Consider the following 15,935-nt stretch of genomic DNA (forward strand, 5'->3'; position numbering starts at 1 on the left):
GGACTTCACAGCGAACTCAGATGTGGTATTCGGAGGGTTCACCACACACACTGACCTCATTTGTGGTCTTCTCCACAACTTTTTTTTGAGGCTCTGCCAATGGCATAATATTCTACTCTTCTGTTTTCTTAGAAAGATCTCCACAGATTTATGGATCCACAAAGGACATTATTTCGAATCAAGGCAGCTATAGGATGCATTACACTGATACACATTCATGTTCTCAGTGAGATTTTGCTATATCGTGTATATTGCAGTATGTAAATATATACACTTAAGTATATAAGTGTCATTATTGACATTTTATAGTGATGAAACTCATGAATGAGACAATACAATAAAATAAAAACTCATGAATGAGACAAAGAGTGGGACGTGCCTGATGTTAGAAAGAGTTAAGCGGCATTAGTCGTGAAAAAGAACCCTGCTGAAACACGCGCAGAAAGCCCCGTCTCACAGTGGGCGATCACAAATTCAGTTATCTTTCACTTCTTATTGTACTCGAATGGACGAATACACATACAATTATGTCAAAATGCCCATTGTGTGGAGTATTCATGTAAACAGTTGATAATGTCTGAAGTGAAAGTAAACAGTTGGGTGTAAACCGGATGTGCATCAGTATAATGGATCTGTGCAATCGGTCTTAAAGTTACAGCAGTCCAATATATCTGCTGCTATCGGTGTCGTTAATGTTAATAAAAACAATCACTCAGTGCTCTGACTGAATAACTTTTGCAGCATTAATAAGAATAAATTTAAAAGAAGACTATGCAATATTTTATTTTTACATTTGATTATTCATTGTCTGTACTATTTCTAACTGCATGTTAAATAAACCTATTGTACCTGAACAAAAAAATGTGTTATATTGTATTTGTCCAATTGTTTGTAATTTGCTGCTTTGTTGTTTTTAATAAAACATTTTTCTTTCTTTTTTAAACGCTTTGGAGCCATGTGAAGTTGGTTTATGATGGATGGATCCACTTTTTTTGAGCTTCAATCTTTTGGTTGCAATCCACTGCCATTATAAAACTTAGAAGAGCCAGGATATTTTTTTATATAACTCCGATTGTATTTGTCTGAAAGAAGAAAGTCATATACACCTAGAATGGCTTGAGGATGAGTAAATCATGGGGTAATTTTCATTTTAAAGTGAACTAATACTTTAAACACTAATAGATCTCTTAAGATCTCAACATTTTCACTTATTACAATCTAGTTTGACTATTTCCTTCATACAAAAGTTCTTATTGAGAATTAACAGAGGTTTAGATGCTGATGTTTTAAAATATCTACAATAAACATTGTAAAATTAACAACTAATATTATAGTATTACATACTTTTATCAGAGGTTTGACTCAGGTTGTATCAATGAATCAGGCCACAACATGATGAATATATCACCACCAATAAGTAGGCAACATCATCTGATCAGAATTTCTCTTGCATTTTCTTTGCTTTAACAAATGTGCTCTAGGCCCTGTTTACACGTGGTATTAAGAAGCATTTTTGTTGATTGGATCACAAGTGGACGACAGTAAATACACCTGTAAACAGGTTCTGAAACGTTTTGAGCTTGTCCACTTTTGACCACTTACTTCCAGAGATAGTCAAAAACACATTTGACAGGATTGCTTTCGTGGTGTAAATGCTCATGTGGTTGAATGCCTTTGAACTAGGGCTGCAACAACTTATCGATCAAACTGATAATAATTGATCATGAAAATCATCTACAACAAATGTCATTATCGATTAGTCACGTCTGCCCACCGTGCATGGAAAACTCCGGCCAGTCGCGTCAAATTACAGCACAGAATAATGCATTTCTATGGACAAAATACATCTAAAAATAGTGGAGGGAAACAGAGTGAGCTGCTGCTGGAAAGGTACGTGATCCAAGTTGCCCAAAACATGAGAATTCTTTATTTTGAGCTTCAAGCTAAGGCCTTAGCATAATGTTTAACATGGCTTTGACAGATGTGTGTGCTGTTTAATGTGATATATATTTCCTGAAAAAATAATAATTTTACAGTTATATCCTTATCTGTAAGTGTTACAAATTCACGCGAGTATTCCCATTTGGCATGAATGCTCATCCTGACAGTCTGTGTTAAACTTCAGACCTTACTGAATAAGAGCTGGCGCGCATGCATGACAAACAGACAAGCATTCTCAAGCATTATGAGGAAGACAATTAATATTCAGCGCAAAAATATTAATTTAACTGAAATATCTGTTGTTGGACTTTGAATTTAGGTTTAAAAGTCAATAAGTAATTCAAGTATTTTATGAGAGTGGCAACTGTAAAGGGATAACAGCGTGTAATTGAATATAAATGCAAGACATTTCTTACATTTACAGGGTAAAGAAATGACAGTAACAGGTGTCCAGAGTGAATGTGTGTTCCTGCAGAACATTCCTCTTATCTGTTAACAGTGAGTTTGTGGGGGTTTTTTTATTATTATTTTTTTAATCTTTATTATCATCTTCATTTTTAATGTAGGAAATTTAAACTGTCCTTTTCCTTTATAGCTCTTTTGCACATAGCATAGATATAGATATATTCATTATCAATGTTTTCATAACATTCAGTTAGCACGTTTGTTTGAAGCATTGGCCAAGATGTGGAATAGTGTGTTTTGTCAACAAAAAAAGAAAAAGTAATCGACTAATTGAAGAAATAATCGATCAACTAATGGATTATCAAAATAATCGTTAGTTGCAGTCCTACTTCGAACAGTCACAAAAAACCGCCTACTGACCTAATGCATAAACATTAAGGGAAGCGTGCTAGCCAGACGGGATTTAAACTTTGTAGACTGAAGACTCAAGTTAGGTCTGAAGATGAAAAAGTTACCAAGCACAATGTTCTCTCACTATTCCTGATTTCTAACACGCACTCACAGCGTTTGGTGTGGTCTGGCGGATGTCAGAGCAGAAACGAAAGCTGCTGCTTTCCGTATGTTTTCCGTCGTCTCCTTTCGTGTTCACATGTAAATTTCGCAAGCTTAATTCATCCATTAGATCGAAAGATCTGAAAAAAAAACATACATTTACCCGCCAATAGACCCTCCCCTTGAACAATTCAGGTGGCTCTATATAATTCAAATGACTGAAAGTGGACAAACATTTTTTATTTTACTGATACTGTTTGTAACTTTACAGAGTTTTAAATACAATTTAAAAGAAAAGAAAATTTTTACAGTGTAGCTATTTGGATCAAATGCTGCTTGAGAGGTCTGGAATCATGGCTGCTGGCAGTGGGGTTCACAAATACATAGAGAAGCAATCGCTCTACTCAGAAACACCTTTAATGACTTCACTATATTACCGGGGAAGCAGACTCATCTTGAGCTCGTTCCACGCCGGGTAAGTCCACTTATTGCACATTATCGCTGCATTCATCAAACGCTAGTGTCATTAGCCCTGTTCTCCAGACTGGAGTTTGAATCACTTTAATTTAGCATGAGAGAAGGTGATTGTAATAGCTTGGGCTTTTAGGAGTCCTACTCACTGAGGCTTAAACACCTCTCAGACAGACTGACAGGATGCCGGAGCTGATGACTTCAGATTGAGAAAATTGTATTAAAATGACTCTTTTAAAGTTCAGAGGAAGCAATAAATGGGGTTTGTTGGCAACCCGGGTGCGAAACGAGAAGTTTGGAAGAGTCTTAATCAGGAACCAGTGCAATCCATATGATAAGGAATTTCATCTCATGTCCAGCAAACAGGCTGGCAAAGTAAACCTTCATTGCAGAAAAACAAATGATTCTTTAGCAGGCTGAACATAGGAACAAAATAAATCCGTTTCATTTTCTCATCCTTCCTTTTCTCACCCCATAACCAAACTCCTCCTGTGTCATGTGGAAATGTTTGCCTCTACGCTCCCAAATCAACCACAGCTGTCAGACAAGACCTCAGGGATCTCCCCAGTTTCTGACATCAAGGGCCTTGGTTTTTCAGCGTTACTTGTCTAAAGTTCTGCTGTGAGCAGAAATTACGTGTTGAGTCGTCTGAAACAACTCTGTGCCACTTGATAAGGAAACAGGAGTTTGACCTCTGCTGCACAGCTGCTGGTAAAGTGAGCTCTGTGTGTCTGAGGTATAAGGGTCAGTCTGTGTAAAAGATAAGCCTCTTCTGGGGCTGCCTACAGATGACTGGCCCTGAGCGCTCTAGGCTCTTAAAAATGAGTGATGGGCATGAATGTGTCCTCTAGGAGGGAAACTACTGCAACTTTGACCCGAATGCCACTAACCTTTCAACGCACCATGTATGGCACAATTTTAAAATTGAGCAAGAAAGACCCTTCATCCTTCTGATGACATCATAGTAACAAGCAGACAAATGTGCACCTCTGTACGGACAGAGTATATCCATCGTCATAGTGACCACTGGGTGGGACTGTCCCTGTCCTTTCTGTTTATTTGTTTGTTTGTCTGTTTGAGTATGTATGTGTGTGTGTGTGTGTGTGTGTGTGTGTGTGTGTGTGTGTGTGTGTGTGTGTGTGTGTGTGTGTGTGTGTGTGTGTGTGTGTGTGTGTACTTGTGAGGGCCATATGTCCTCATTAATATAGTTAAATATATGACAACCAATTTGTGATGCCATTTTTGTGTGTTGGGTTGCAAAGTGAATCAGATTGGAAAGTTTGTTCAGTAGCTGCATTTACATGAATCCTAATAATCCCAGATTCTCTGTGGGATAATTTCTAACAGGAGCGGGGCTCTTAGCATCTCATTGATTTTCTTTCTTATACACATCTTATATAATGTAGCTTTAATATTTTGTTGTAATAATTTTGTTTCTTATTTCTTTGTTTCTTTATTTTCCCTAGACTTATGTTTGTTATGAGTGGTTAATGTTATATTTGTTAAAAAAAAAAATAATAATTTGAACGCTGGTGTTTGATCCCTCGTTTATGTTGCGGCTTGAAACGAGCTGGCCGTAACATAAAATTGGGATTTATATAATACTGAAATCGGATTGGTTTTGTTTGGATTGATGAAAATCATTGCATGTAAAAAACCTGCTCAGTCTGAGCCCAGGGTGTAAGTCACACAAGTTTGTCCAGGTCGTTTCTTCCACAATCAGAGCGTATTTTTACTGAGAAACTGAGAACGTGTCTGGGAGAAAGAGAGAGAGACAAACAGATGTTTTTTTGTGACTCTTGTCGGTAATCAGGTGTAAATGTGGCTGTTGATTCAGGTAAGAAATCGGTCAGATCAGCATCTTTTGACTTTATGAAGGCAAATGATCACACTATAACTACAGCAGCTATCAGCAGTGTTTGTGTGTTGAACATGTGATGCTGTACTCCTTCAGTAGATTCCCTGCCATCCTCTTTTACGATTTTCAGTGTTGAGATAAATGGTAAAAACCATATGAGTGAGAATAGTGAAAGCAAACGAAAGGTAACGTGACTTTCTGCCTTAAAAAGTTTTTCTATGAATGTCATGAAATGCCTTTAAACTACAAACATCGATATCTGACTGGCCTCGATCATTTCCTCCATACGTACCCATGTTTCAGTGTTTCAGACTCATTGATTTGCTCTCCAACAAATGCACTCGAGCACAATAATCATAAACAGTAATGAAGAGCTTATCAAACTCATAAAAACTGACATTTGCAAAATGTCAAGATTTAATCCATACTTTTGAGTGTAGTGCTCACTTCATACACCATTACCCAGCATTCAACACATGGATGACAAACGTCAATCTGAGTAAAAGAGCATTAAAAGAATAAAGAGCATTTCTCTGTCTGGTTATCAATGCACATATGATCGGAAGCGCCAGTCAAGTGTCCATCATGAAGAAACACAGTGATCATTAATAGGTAACTGTAGGTACTCACTTCTCCTTGAGGAAGTCCATGACCTGTCTGAAGTCGGCACAGCAGTACTCTCTCTTCATGTCCATCAGGACGCTGTCAGATGCTGATTGGACAGGCACATGGAGGAAGGCGTAGACTCGCGGGTGGTTAAGGATTTTGCCCATTTCCTGTTGGACGGAAAAAGGAAGGTGAGCTACAACACAAATATAATGTGATAGAAAAAGAGAAAGAAAGCTTTGATTTACACCCCTGTAACATGACAACACCATCAGCAAAGCTAAACTACCTATGAAACAACACATACACAACATATGTGGCACTAATTTGTTTGTGTTCAGATGAGATGTCTGTAGTGTGTCTCTCACATCAGAGGTTTAGAGTAACACAATCTAACCGCGTCACTACAGCTGCTCAGGGTTAACTTAGACAGCTAATGTTTCACTGCAGAGCTGCAATAGAAGCTGATGAACATGTTTGCTCATCTGTGATTGATCATCTGTGAGTGTTCAGAGAAACGTCCACAATGCTGAAACCCCATCAAACACTATTTAGAAGAAAACAACAACAAAAAAACATCTATGCAAAGTCCTTGTATTTTTGTCCCTGTGATGTGAGAACATCAAGTCTTCCTTTCATAAACCATTCCAGGCACATTACCCTTAAGAGACAGAGAAGCAGTGAGATATTGGTTACAGTGACGTCTCTCTGTTGTCCTAGAGAACAGAGAGATCAGGGTAAGACAGCTTCTAAGATGATCAGCGGCTGGGAAGCCAAGCTAAACTCTCCAAACACTGAGTCAATGCAAGAGAGCTGTTCTATTGATCTTTCTATTCATCAAAAGAATCCTGAAAAATAAAATGTATCATGGTTTCCACAAAAATATGAAGCAGCACAACTGTTTTCGACATTGATCAGAGTTCCCAAACCTTGGTCAATTTTAAATTCAAGGACGTTTCAAGGACTTTTCAGGTCCAATACCCTCAAATTCAAGGACTTAATGTGGGGACACATTTCAAGTGAGAGCAAGGTTACATCGTTTCAGCCTATTTTTGCAACGTTTCACGGTGTGTCTGTGAAACGTTGAGGTACCATCGTAGTAGTTTTGTGCCCGCGTGAACGTCATGGCAATGTGAAACACTTGACGTAACGTGTAAATGCGTGTAACAAACATATATCAAGCAAGCTAGTATGCATAGGCCACAAAGTGTTGGCGAAATAACACATTAGCAGACCGGAGGGAATAATATGGAATTTTTTTCCAGGAAATTTCTTGCACATAATAAAGTCAAGCACTTTCAAGGACCTGTATCTATGTATGTTTATTTTCAAAAACTTTCCTGGGTCTTAACATTTTTTTTTCAGATTCGCAAACTTTCAAGGACTTCAAGGACCCGTGGGAACCAACAAGGAACGTTTCTTGAGCAGCAAAAAAGCATATTGAAATATTTCTATAAAAATTCTTGAGAAATTTGACTGCAGCGTTTTGAACCAATTGAAGATGAGCTACCTGAGAGAGTACAGAGAATTGCAATAATCCAATTGCGATGTTATAAAAGCATGAATAGCTATCAAGAGGCAACAACACATGTTTGTCTAATGTTAACCAACTCTCTAGAAAAACACCGTACCGGAAAACACAGGGGAAAAAAATTCGTACACAATTAGAATTAAAAACCAGAGACTAAAAACTCAAATTTCCCAGAGCGGTATTGTTAAACTCAAATTTGTCGAATGAACCAAAAAATATATCCTCGGTCTTGGAATAGTTTAGAGTTAAAAAGTTACTGGCTAAACAGTTTTACCTCATCAAGATAATAAAGATTGTAATGCAGAAGGGTAGTTTCTTTTTACTGACAGGTAGATCTTAGTATCATCCACATAAAAAATGTAAGGTTACTCCATTCTTTCTCAGAATCGTACTCGTATTAATATATGAGCCCTTCTTTGAGAACAACTCTTTGATCCATTGAACTTGTAAGTCAACGTAGTCTCTGCCTGTATTTCATTTGAGGATGCCAGTATTGCCTCCCAGAGGCATACTGCCACCCACCCTCATAAATCTTCCTTTCAATAATGTTCCACCTGCACAACTGCCAGGCTCTGGAGGATCCTGCAGCGAGAGGTTCTTGGGATTCCAGAGACACCAGCAGCTTCAAAAACCTGTTTGCTGCTCATCAGTGGCTTTTTTTTATAGCTGCCATTTTAATAGCATTAATTTGTCTGACAAACTTTCCTTAAGCTTTTATCTGAAGAAATTCTTCTGTGCTGTGAATTACTCAAAAATTGTTTGACAGTTTGATGATCTCTATTCAGTTTTAGATAAATATCAGTTGTTTTTATCACTTTTCATCTTATGAAAATTCTTTCTTCCTCCTCATATTGCATGAGAACTGTGACTTGCTTAATAATTTGGAAGAACAAATATGAATGTTTATTTTCTTGAAATCCTACTGATATATCGCATAATAATTTGGAACACTTTATACACACAAATATGTATATATACACATATAGTGTGTGTGTGTGTGTGTGTGTATATATGTACACATTTTGTGTGTGTGTGTGTGTGTGTGTGTGTGTGTGTGTGTGTGTGTGTGTGTGTGTGTGTGTGTGTGTGTGTGTGTTCCAAATTATTATGCAAATGATTATTATACAGTACATTCAGCTCTGGAAAAAAATAGGAGACGACTGCAAAATTATCAGTTTCTGTGGATTGATTATTTATATTTTTCTGTTTGAGTAAAATTAACTCTTCATTTATTCTACAAATTTCTGACAACATTTCTTCCAAATTTCAAATAAAAATATTGTCATTTAGAGCTTTTTTTTAATATTTTTTTATTTTTTATTAAACCTCCTGAATGTGATCAGCAGGAAGATGGATGCTCGCCACCCATTAAATAAAGCCAAGCTGCTTGAACTGTTTTCGCCAGGAGAGGCATAAAGTCACCCAACAGCCATGCGACCAACTGATAAGGAGCATACCAAGACGCATGAAAGCTGCAATTGTAAATCAGGGTTAATCCACCAAATATTGATTTCTGAACTCTTACAAAACATTAAAACATTTGTGTTGTTTAAAAATGAACATAAACTTGTTTTCTTTGCATTATTCGAGGTCTGAAAACACGGCATATTTTTTCGTTAATTTGATCAGTTGTCATTTTCTGCAAATAAATGGTTTAGATGCAATATTTTTATTTGAAATTGGATTAAATGTTGTCAGTAGTTTGTAGAAGAAAAAAAAAAAAGAAAAAAAATTTTTTCACTCAAATAGATACATATAAATAATATATGTATAATATACACACAGAGAGGATAGGAGCCATTGATTATGGCTTATCATCTCAATTAAACTTCATTGTGGTGGTGAACCCCCCAGCTGATGAGTCTCATCTGGTTCTCTTGTGCATCTCTGCGTGGGCTTCTACATTACAGAATCAGAATTAAAAGAATTAATTAGTTTACAGAATAGTGACTGATTAGCAGTGAAGATAATTTGGGCCCACTTGCTCTGGGACACGTGAAGAACCTCAGAGTGAACAACACGTGTCACATGATCGACACAGACATGAAGCTCGACACAAAACGCTGCATGACGGAGCCAGTCAAACTGAACGTCATCAGACACCTACAAATTACTTATCGAGGATAGGACAGCAGACTCAGTAAAAAAAATTAAAATAAATGTAAAAAACAAAGGGGAGGAAAGGGAAGGAGGTCTTTAACCTGACTTAAGAGTACAAATATATGGTTCCTCCTGTCAGCTATGGTCACTGAATGAGCGATGCCCATCACTTTCGTTCATTCACAACGAAGTACAAAGTCACTTTTCAGACCCTTTACCTTTTCTGCTCCTCTCTGGTGGAATGATGTGCAAACCTCCACCGAACTGTTGAGACCATGACATCTTTAAAGAAACAACTGAAGACACACCTCTTCTGCAAGCACTTAAACCAGACCACAAGGCAGAACAAAATTATTTCCTATTTCCTCTCTGCATTTCTCCTCTTCTCTTCATTCTGAACTCTTCTGAACTCTATTGGAGTTAGACAACACATGTCAGGACCTACTCATTGTTACAATCACAGTCTAGATCTAATATTATCACATGGAATCAATGTTGATGCCGTTAAAATTCTACAGCAGAGCAATGACATCTCAGATCATTATCTAGTCTTGTGTATACTCCATTTAGCCAAGGTTGCAAAGTCGACTCCGTGTTACAAATATGTTAGACCTATCACTTCTGCTACTAAAGATTGCTTTATTAATAATCTTCCTGATCAGTTTAATCTTCTCAGCATCCCAGATAGCTTAGAAGAACTCGATATTGCAACAGAAACTTTTGATTCTCTCTTTTCCAGCACTTTAGACACAGTTGCTCCGTTGCGCTTAAAGAAGATTAAAGTGTAAGAAAACAAAACTAGAGTTTTTTTCACATTTTGTGGCGAGAGAGCACGATTGTGTACAGAGAGGCCTTAAAAGCTGCTAGATCTGCATATTTTTCAACCCATTAGAAGAAAATAAACAAAACCCTAGGTATTTATTTGAAACAGTGGCTAAATTTGCGAAAAATAAAGTTGCAACCCCAGACGTTTCCAAGCAGGCACAGCAGTAAAGACTTTATTGAATGATTTAGATTTATCTACCGATCAGTGGTATCTGTTAAGATCAGTGGTATAGCTAGTTAAAACCCCAAACCGTTAACTAAAACAGCAATTTCTTTGCAAAAGGAATAAAAAGCTGTACAAGAACACTAGTCGGTCTTCACTGAAGAGCTATCTTCACAGGTAAGAAAAACAGTTTGATACTATGATAAATAGTGAATGCTAAAGACCTATATTTTTGTGAATTGGTGAATATTCAAGTTAATATTTTTTCGTGGCCACAAATTAATAATACCTCAGCACGTTTTACTAATTTGTTCCCTCGTTTTAATATATTGTGGCCACGTTGTAATTCGTTAAATCAAAATGAGGGAGGGAATTAGTTCAATGTGTCCACAATTTATTTAAACGAGGGAACAATAAGTCGTCGTAACAACGAATTATTTAGATCAGTGGACAGGGCGCATATAAGAACGAGCAGAGAGAGAGAGAGAGAGTCCTGGCTGCACGCACGCACTCTCACCGTCTTCAAACAACACGAGCGCTGTATTGCTCTCTCTCCCTCGTGCATATCAAAATCAATTGACACCATAGAAGTAAAAGGTCGGAAGACCGATTGTGTTTTATAGATCAGTAGTTTGTTCAAATAAAGTGTTTGATTAGTTAGCAAACACATGTTCAGGAAACGCATAATACAAATTGTATGGGTTAATGTACAAGTAACGGTAAACGGACTCTGCACGAAGCTCTTTTGAAGCTGTCAAATGGTGTCACTATTGGACAATTAATTGTGATTATTGCTGCTCTGAGGTTTCTTATAGGCTACTGTTGACTGTTTTATCAGTTTTTTTTTTTTTTTTTTTTATGAAGAAGCAGCATCACTCTTGCCTCAGAGAAAACAACACGGGAATAGCGACAATTGTGCATATAAATTACTACTTATAGGGCTTGAATTACAACCTTTGGGCAGTTTTTTTACATCCTTTTGTGAACGTCATTTTACACTTGGATGCTGCACAGCGGGTCATCTTAAAAGTGCCATCGGAGCTACCAATCTCTGTATAACGGCCGTTGGAGCCCTCTGCTGGTAGGGAATCGTAAGATGGCCACTCGAACACTTCCAGTGGCTTCACTGCCGACTGACAGTTTAGAACGTCATGAGCTATCCAGACATTACATAGATTTTGCCTATACCGACTAAGCTATTGAAAGAGATGCTTCTAGAGGTCATTGATCCTCTTCTTAATATCATTAATTCATCTTTGTCTTTAGGATACATACCAAAAACGTTTAAGCTGGCTATGATTAAACCGCTTGTTAAAAAAACGCAACTTGATCCTACAGAATTTGTCAATTACAGGCCGATCTCAAAGCTACCTTTTCTATCAAAGATACTAGAAAATGCAGTATCCTCACAACTATGTTCCTTTTTAGAAAGAAATGGAATCTGCGAAGATTTTCAGTCAGGTTTTAGACCGTACCATAGTACTGAGACAACTCTCATTAGAGTCACAAATGATTTGCTCCTATCATCCGATGGTGGTTGTATCTCTCTCTTAGTGTTACTTGATCTTAGTGATGCATTTGATACTATCGACCACAACATTCTTTTAAATAGACTCGAAAATGATGTTGGCATTAGTGGAATTGCATTAGCATGGTTTAAATAATACTTATCTGACCGTTATCAGTTTGTATCAGTAAATGAAGAGATGTCTTGTCGATCAAAAGTTCAGTATGGCATACCACAAGGCTCAGTACTAGGACTGTTGCTGTTCACTCTGTACATGCTACCCTTAGGAGATATCATTAGGAAGCATGGAATTAGCTTTCACTGTTATGCTGATAATACGCAGCTCTATATTTCTTCAAGCCCTGACGAAACTTACCAATTCACAAAATTAACGGAATGCATAGCTGATATAAAAAAACTGGACGACAAGTCATTTCCTACTACTTAATTCTGAAAAAACAGAGATTCTAACTATTGGACAAACAACGTCCCCACGTAATAATCTAGAATACTGTCTAACACTTGATGGCTGCTCTGTCAAGTCTTCGTTGTCAGTTAGGAACATGGGTGTGCTCTTTGATACAAATCTTTCATTTGAAAGTCACGTGTCTAGTATCTGTAAAACCGCATTTTTCCATCTTAAAAATATATCTAAATTACGTCATATGCTGTCAATGATAAATGTGGAACAATTAGTTAATGCGTTCATGACATCAAGGCTAGATTATTGTAATGCTATTATGGGTGGTTGCCCTGCACGCTGCTTAAACTACAGCTGGTCCAAAACACAGTTCTTACCAGAACCAGGAAGTATGATCATATTAGCCCAGTTCTGTCAACACTGCATTGGCTCCCTATTAAACATTGTATACATTTTAAAATATTGCTGATTACTTACAAAGCACTAAATGGTTTAGCTCCCCAGTATTTGAGCAAGCTCTTAACGCATTATAGTCCTTCACGTCTATTGTGATCTCAAAATTCCGGCCAGTTGATAATACCTAGAATATCAAAATCGACTGCTGGCGGTAGATCCTTTAACTATTTAGCACCAAAACTTTGGAACAGTCCTCCTAACATTGTCCGGGAAGCAGACATACTCTGTCAGTTCAAATCTAGACTAAAAACACATCTCTTTGACCTAGCATACACATAACACATTATAGACTTCTATAATTCAATGTTAGGCTGCATAGATTAGGTCAGCCAGAACTGGGAACACTTCCCATAAATCCTGATGAACTCCTTACATCATAAGAAGGATGGCGTCTACACTAATATTAGTCTCTCTGTTTATCCCGAGGTTTACCGCAGTCCGCCGGATCCAAGCCGTATCCAGATCTGATGAAGAACCTGCGCCTGGACATGACGACAAGGCAGTCTTGAAGTGTCAAACAGTCCATCCCCTGTGAAGGCTTCCTTCTCTTCCCTTTATCTCTGTGCAGATAAAACGTTGTCGGGATAATTCCGGTTCACGTGGCTATGCGGAAGCGATAAATAATTCATTGCATTGTACATTTTTAAGGCAAGACAAGTAGTTTGTTGAGGGTTAGTTTGTAAAGAAGGACTACACGCCTGCGCACATACAGTATATATTCAAACGTGCATTACAATGGACTAAACACGTGATGCACATGTACACGCCATTTGCGTTTTCTTGGGTTTCCGTTTTTGAGTTTTGCGCAGAGATAACCTTTTTTTTTTTATTATTCAAGGCTTGCACCTTGACCATATTTCAGGGTTTGCGTTCTCGAGCCACCAGGCACTGTTTTGTGCGGATGAGCAGGCTAGATCGCGTTTAAGGTTTTCTGTTAGAACGGTGTCGTGTTAGCGGCCCCTAAGTAATAACTAATGATCTTTGCAACGGAAGTGAATCAATCAATCAAAACTAACTTTAGCTGGACAATAACTTTATTCTAGAGCTGCTGTAAAGCCAAAACAATCTCTGTTACTGTAATGTCCTATTATCACAGTAAAGCTGCTTAGAAACAATCTATCTTGTTACAAGCACTATTTAAATGAAGGTGACTTGACTTCTCTAGCTCATTTTCTTATCAAGTTGTCTAATAAACCTGCAATTGTATATTACAGACACTGGTTGGCTCTTTGACAAGTTGCTTTTGTTCCTCTTTCGTAAACTGTTGGATAAAAGCGTCTGTTAAACGCATAAATGCAAATAGAGTACTAGTTGTCTGATCACCTGCAGCAGATGTGTTTCAGGTAACAGTTTCCTCCTCCCAGAGGGTTAATGATAATGATGCGACCACTGAATGTGACACATATATCATCTCTCATTGGTCAACACATGACATTGTTGAGCTCCCACAACAGTCCCTATAATTCATCCTCTCAAACATGGAAGATAGTATTATGGAGATTGCTGAGGGAGTGTTGAATATTAAATATGAGGATGTGGTTGTTAGCTTACAGGCAACACACAGGCAAGCATACAGCTTTAATTTCAGAGCAGACGTACAGATCACTCTGGAGTATCAGATCTGATCAGATGTGAAACACAAGCGTTAATTAACAAACATAATTATTCTTCATTTTTGTATGTCCTGCACCTTGTAGCCCAAAGCATAATTTAATATGCATGCTATTTACTCAAGGAAGACATTTATTTATGCAGTCATGCTAATATGTGCTCAGAGCTCATTATAGGCGGACAATAAGCCAAACACACGTCTCGCTTGCTTGGGGGGGGGGGGGGGGGGGGGGGTATGGGGTAGTGGCTCTGGCAGATGGCACACGAGATCAGTGACAGCCGAGAATGATTTAAATGCCTGTGAGACGCGTCTATGACAGCACAGAGACCGGCTGATGATGCAGTGGTCACACGCTCCACTAACACATCACAGCAGCCCTGTGTTTAAACACTGAGTCCAGCTCTACTCCTCAACCTCAATCACAGGAGACAGTCTGATCCAATCATTCCAGCTCTGTATTGCCTAAGGATGGCAAGACTACCGACAATGCTTACATGCTCAGTTAAAATAAATAAAGAGTAGTTAGCAGTACAGCATTGAGAATGGAGGAATTGAACACATCAAACTAACCAAGCATGCTGTTTTCTTATAACACGTTTGCTGAACACACAGGTTTGCTTTATTTTCAGACACCATATATATGTGGCCAGCGTTTATATGCTTCCCCCCCTCCAAGATCACTCTGTCATGAGCACACACAAGCTAAAGCATCAAATAGTGGCAAACCAACCAGGTAGTGCAACCCCTAATATCTCCACGATAATATTACATTAATCATCTATCTACATAATTAAATGCAAATACTTCTTTACATTTAATGAGGTCTAATCCTAGGAGATTGACAGCCTATGAAAACATACTGCACATTTCAAAACCAATTAATTCTGAACTTTGCAACTCATACAGAGGATATCAGGATATATACTATTACTGATCCTCAACAAACTCGTCTCCATACCGGCATGATGACTCCGTCTTCCAACCAGATGGAACTGGATAATATTCTGAATGTTCTGATCCAATCTGACTCCTGACCTGTAATGCTGCCTGGACCATAATCATACACCGTTCGCTCGTTGGCCAGAGGAGAACTGGCCCCCGACTGAGCCTGGTTTCTCCCAAGGTTTTTTTCTCCATTCTGTCACCTTGATGGAGTTTTGGTTTCTTGCCACTGTTGCCTTGGCTTTTGGCTTGCTTAGTTGGGGACATTTAATATTTAACAATATTATTGATCTGCCTTACCAAGGTGGACAATGACGCAATTTTCTTCTAGAAACAAACTTTGTTGTATTATTTTCATGTTATCACTGTGAAGCTGCTTTGATACAATCTGTATCGCAAAAAGCGCTATATAAATAAAGGTGACTTGACTTGACTACTATGTTATTATTTTTTTTTGCCCTTTATTTAACCAGATAAAACTTTGAGATTAAAAATCTCTTTTGCAGAAGTGACCTGGCCAAGATGAGCAGCACATTATCAAAAAA

The 15,935-nt window shown here is 38.0% G+C and overlaps 1 protein-coding gene across 1 annotated transcript in view; it reads right to left on the minus strand.

Moving 5' to 3' along the window:
• cdkal1 (CDK5 regulatory subunit associated protein 1-like 1) overlaps positions 1-15,935 on the minus strand; it is a 392,997-nt gene that overhangs the window by 101,856 nt on the left and 275,206 nt on the right. Inside the window, exon 10 of the mRNA XM_084385852.1 lies at positions 5,858-6,003. Within this exon, the coding sequence (XP_084241978.1) occupies positions 5,858-6,003 (146 nt within the window). The remainder of the gene's footprint in view (positions 1-5,857; positions 6,004-15,935) is intronic.

Source organism: Rutilus rutilus (genome assembly GCF_951802725.1).
Source record: "Rutilus rutilus genome assembly, chromosome: 17".
Lineage (NCBI taxonomy): Eukaryota > Metazoa > Chordata > Actinopteri > Cypriniformes > Leuciscidae > Rutilus > Rutilus rutilus.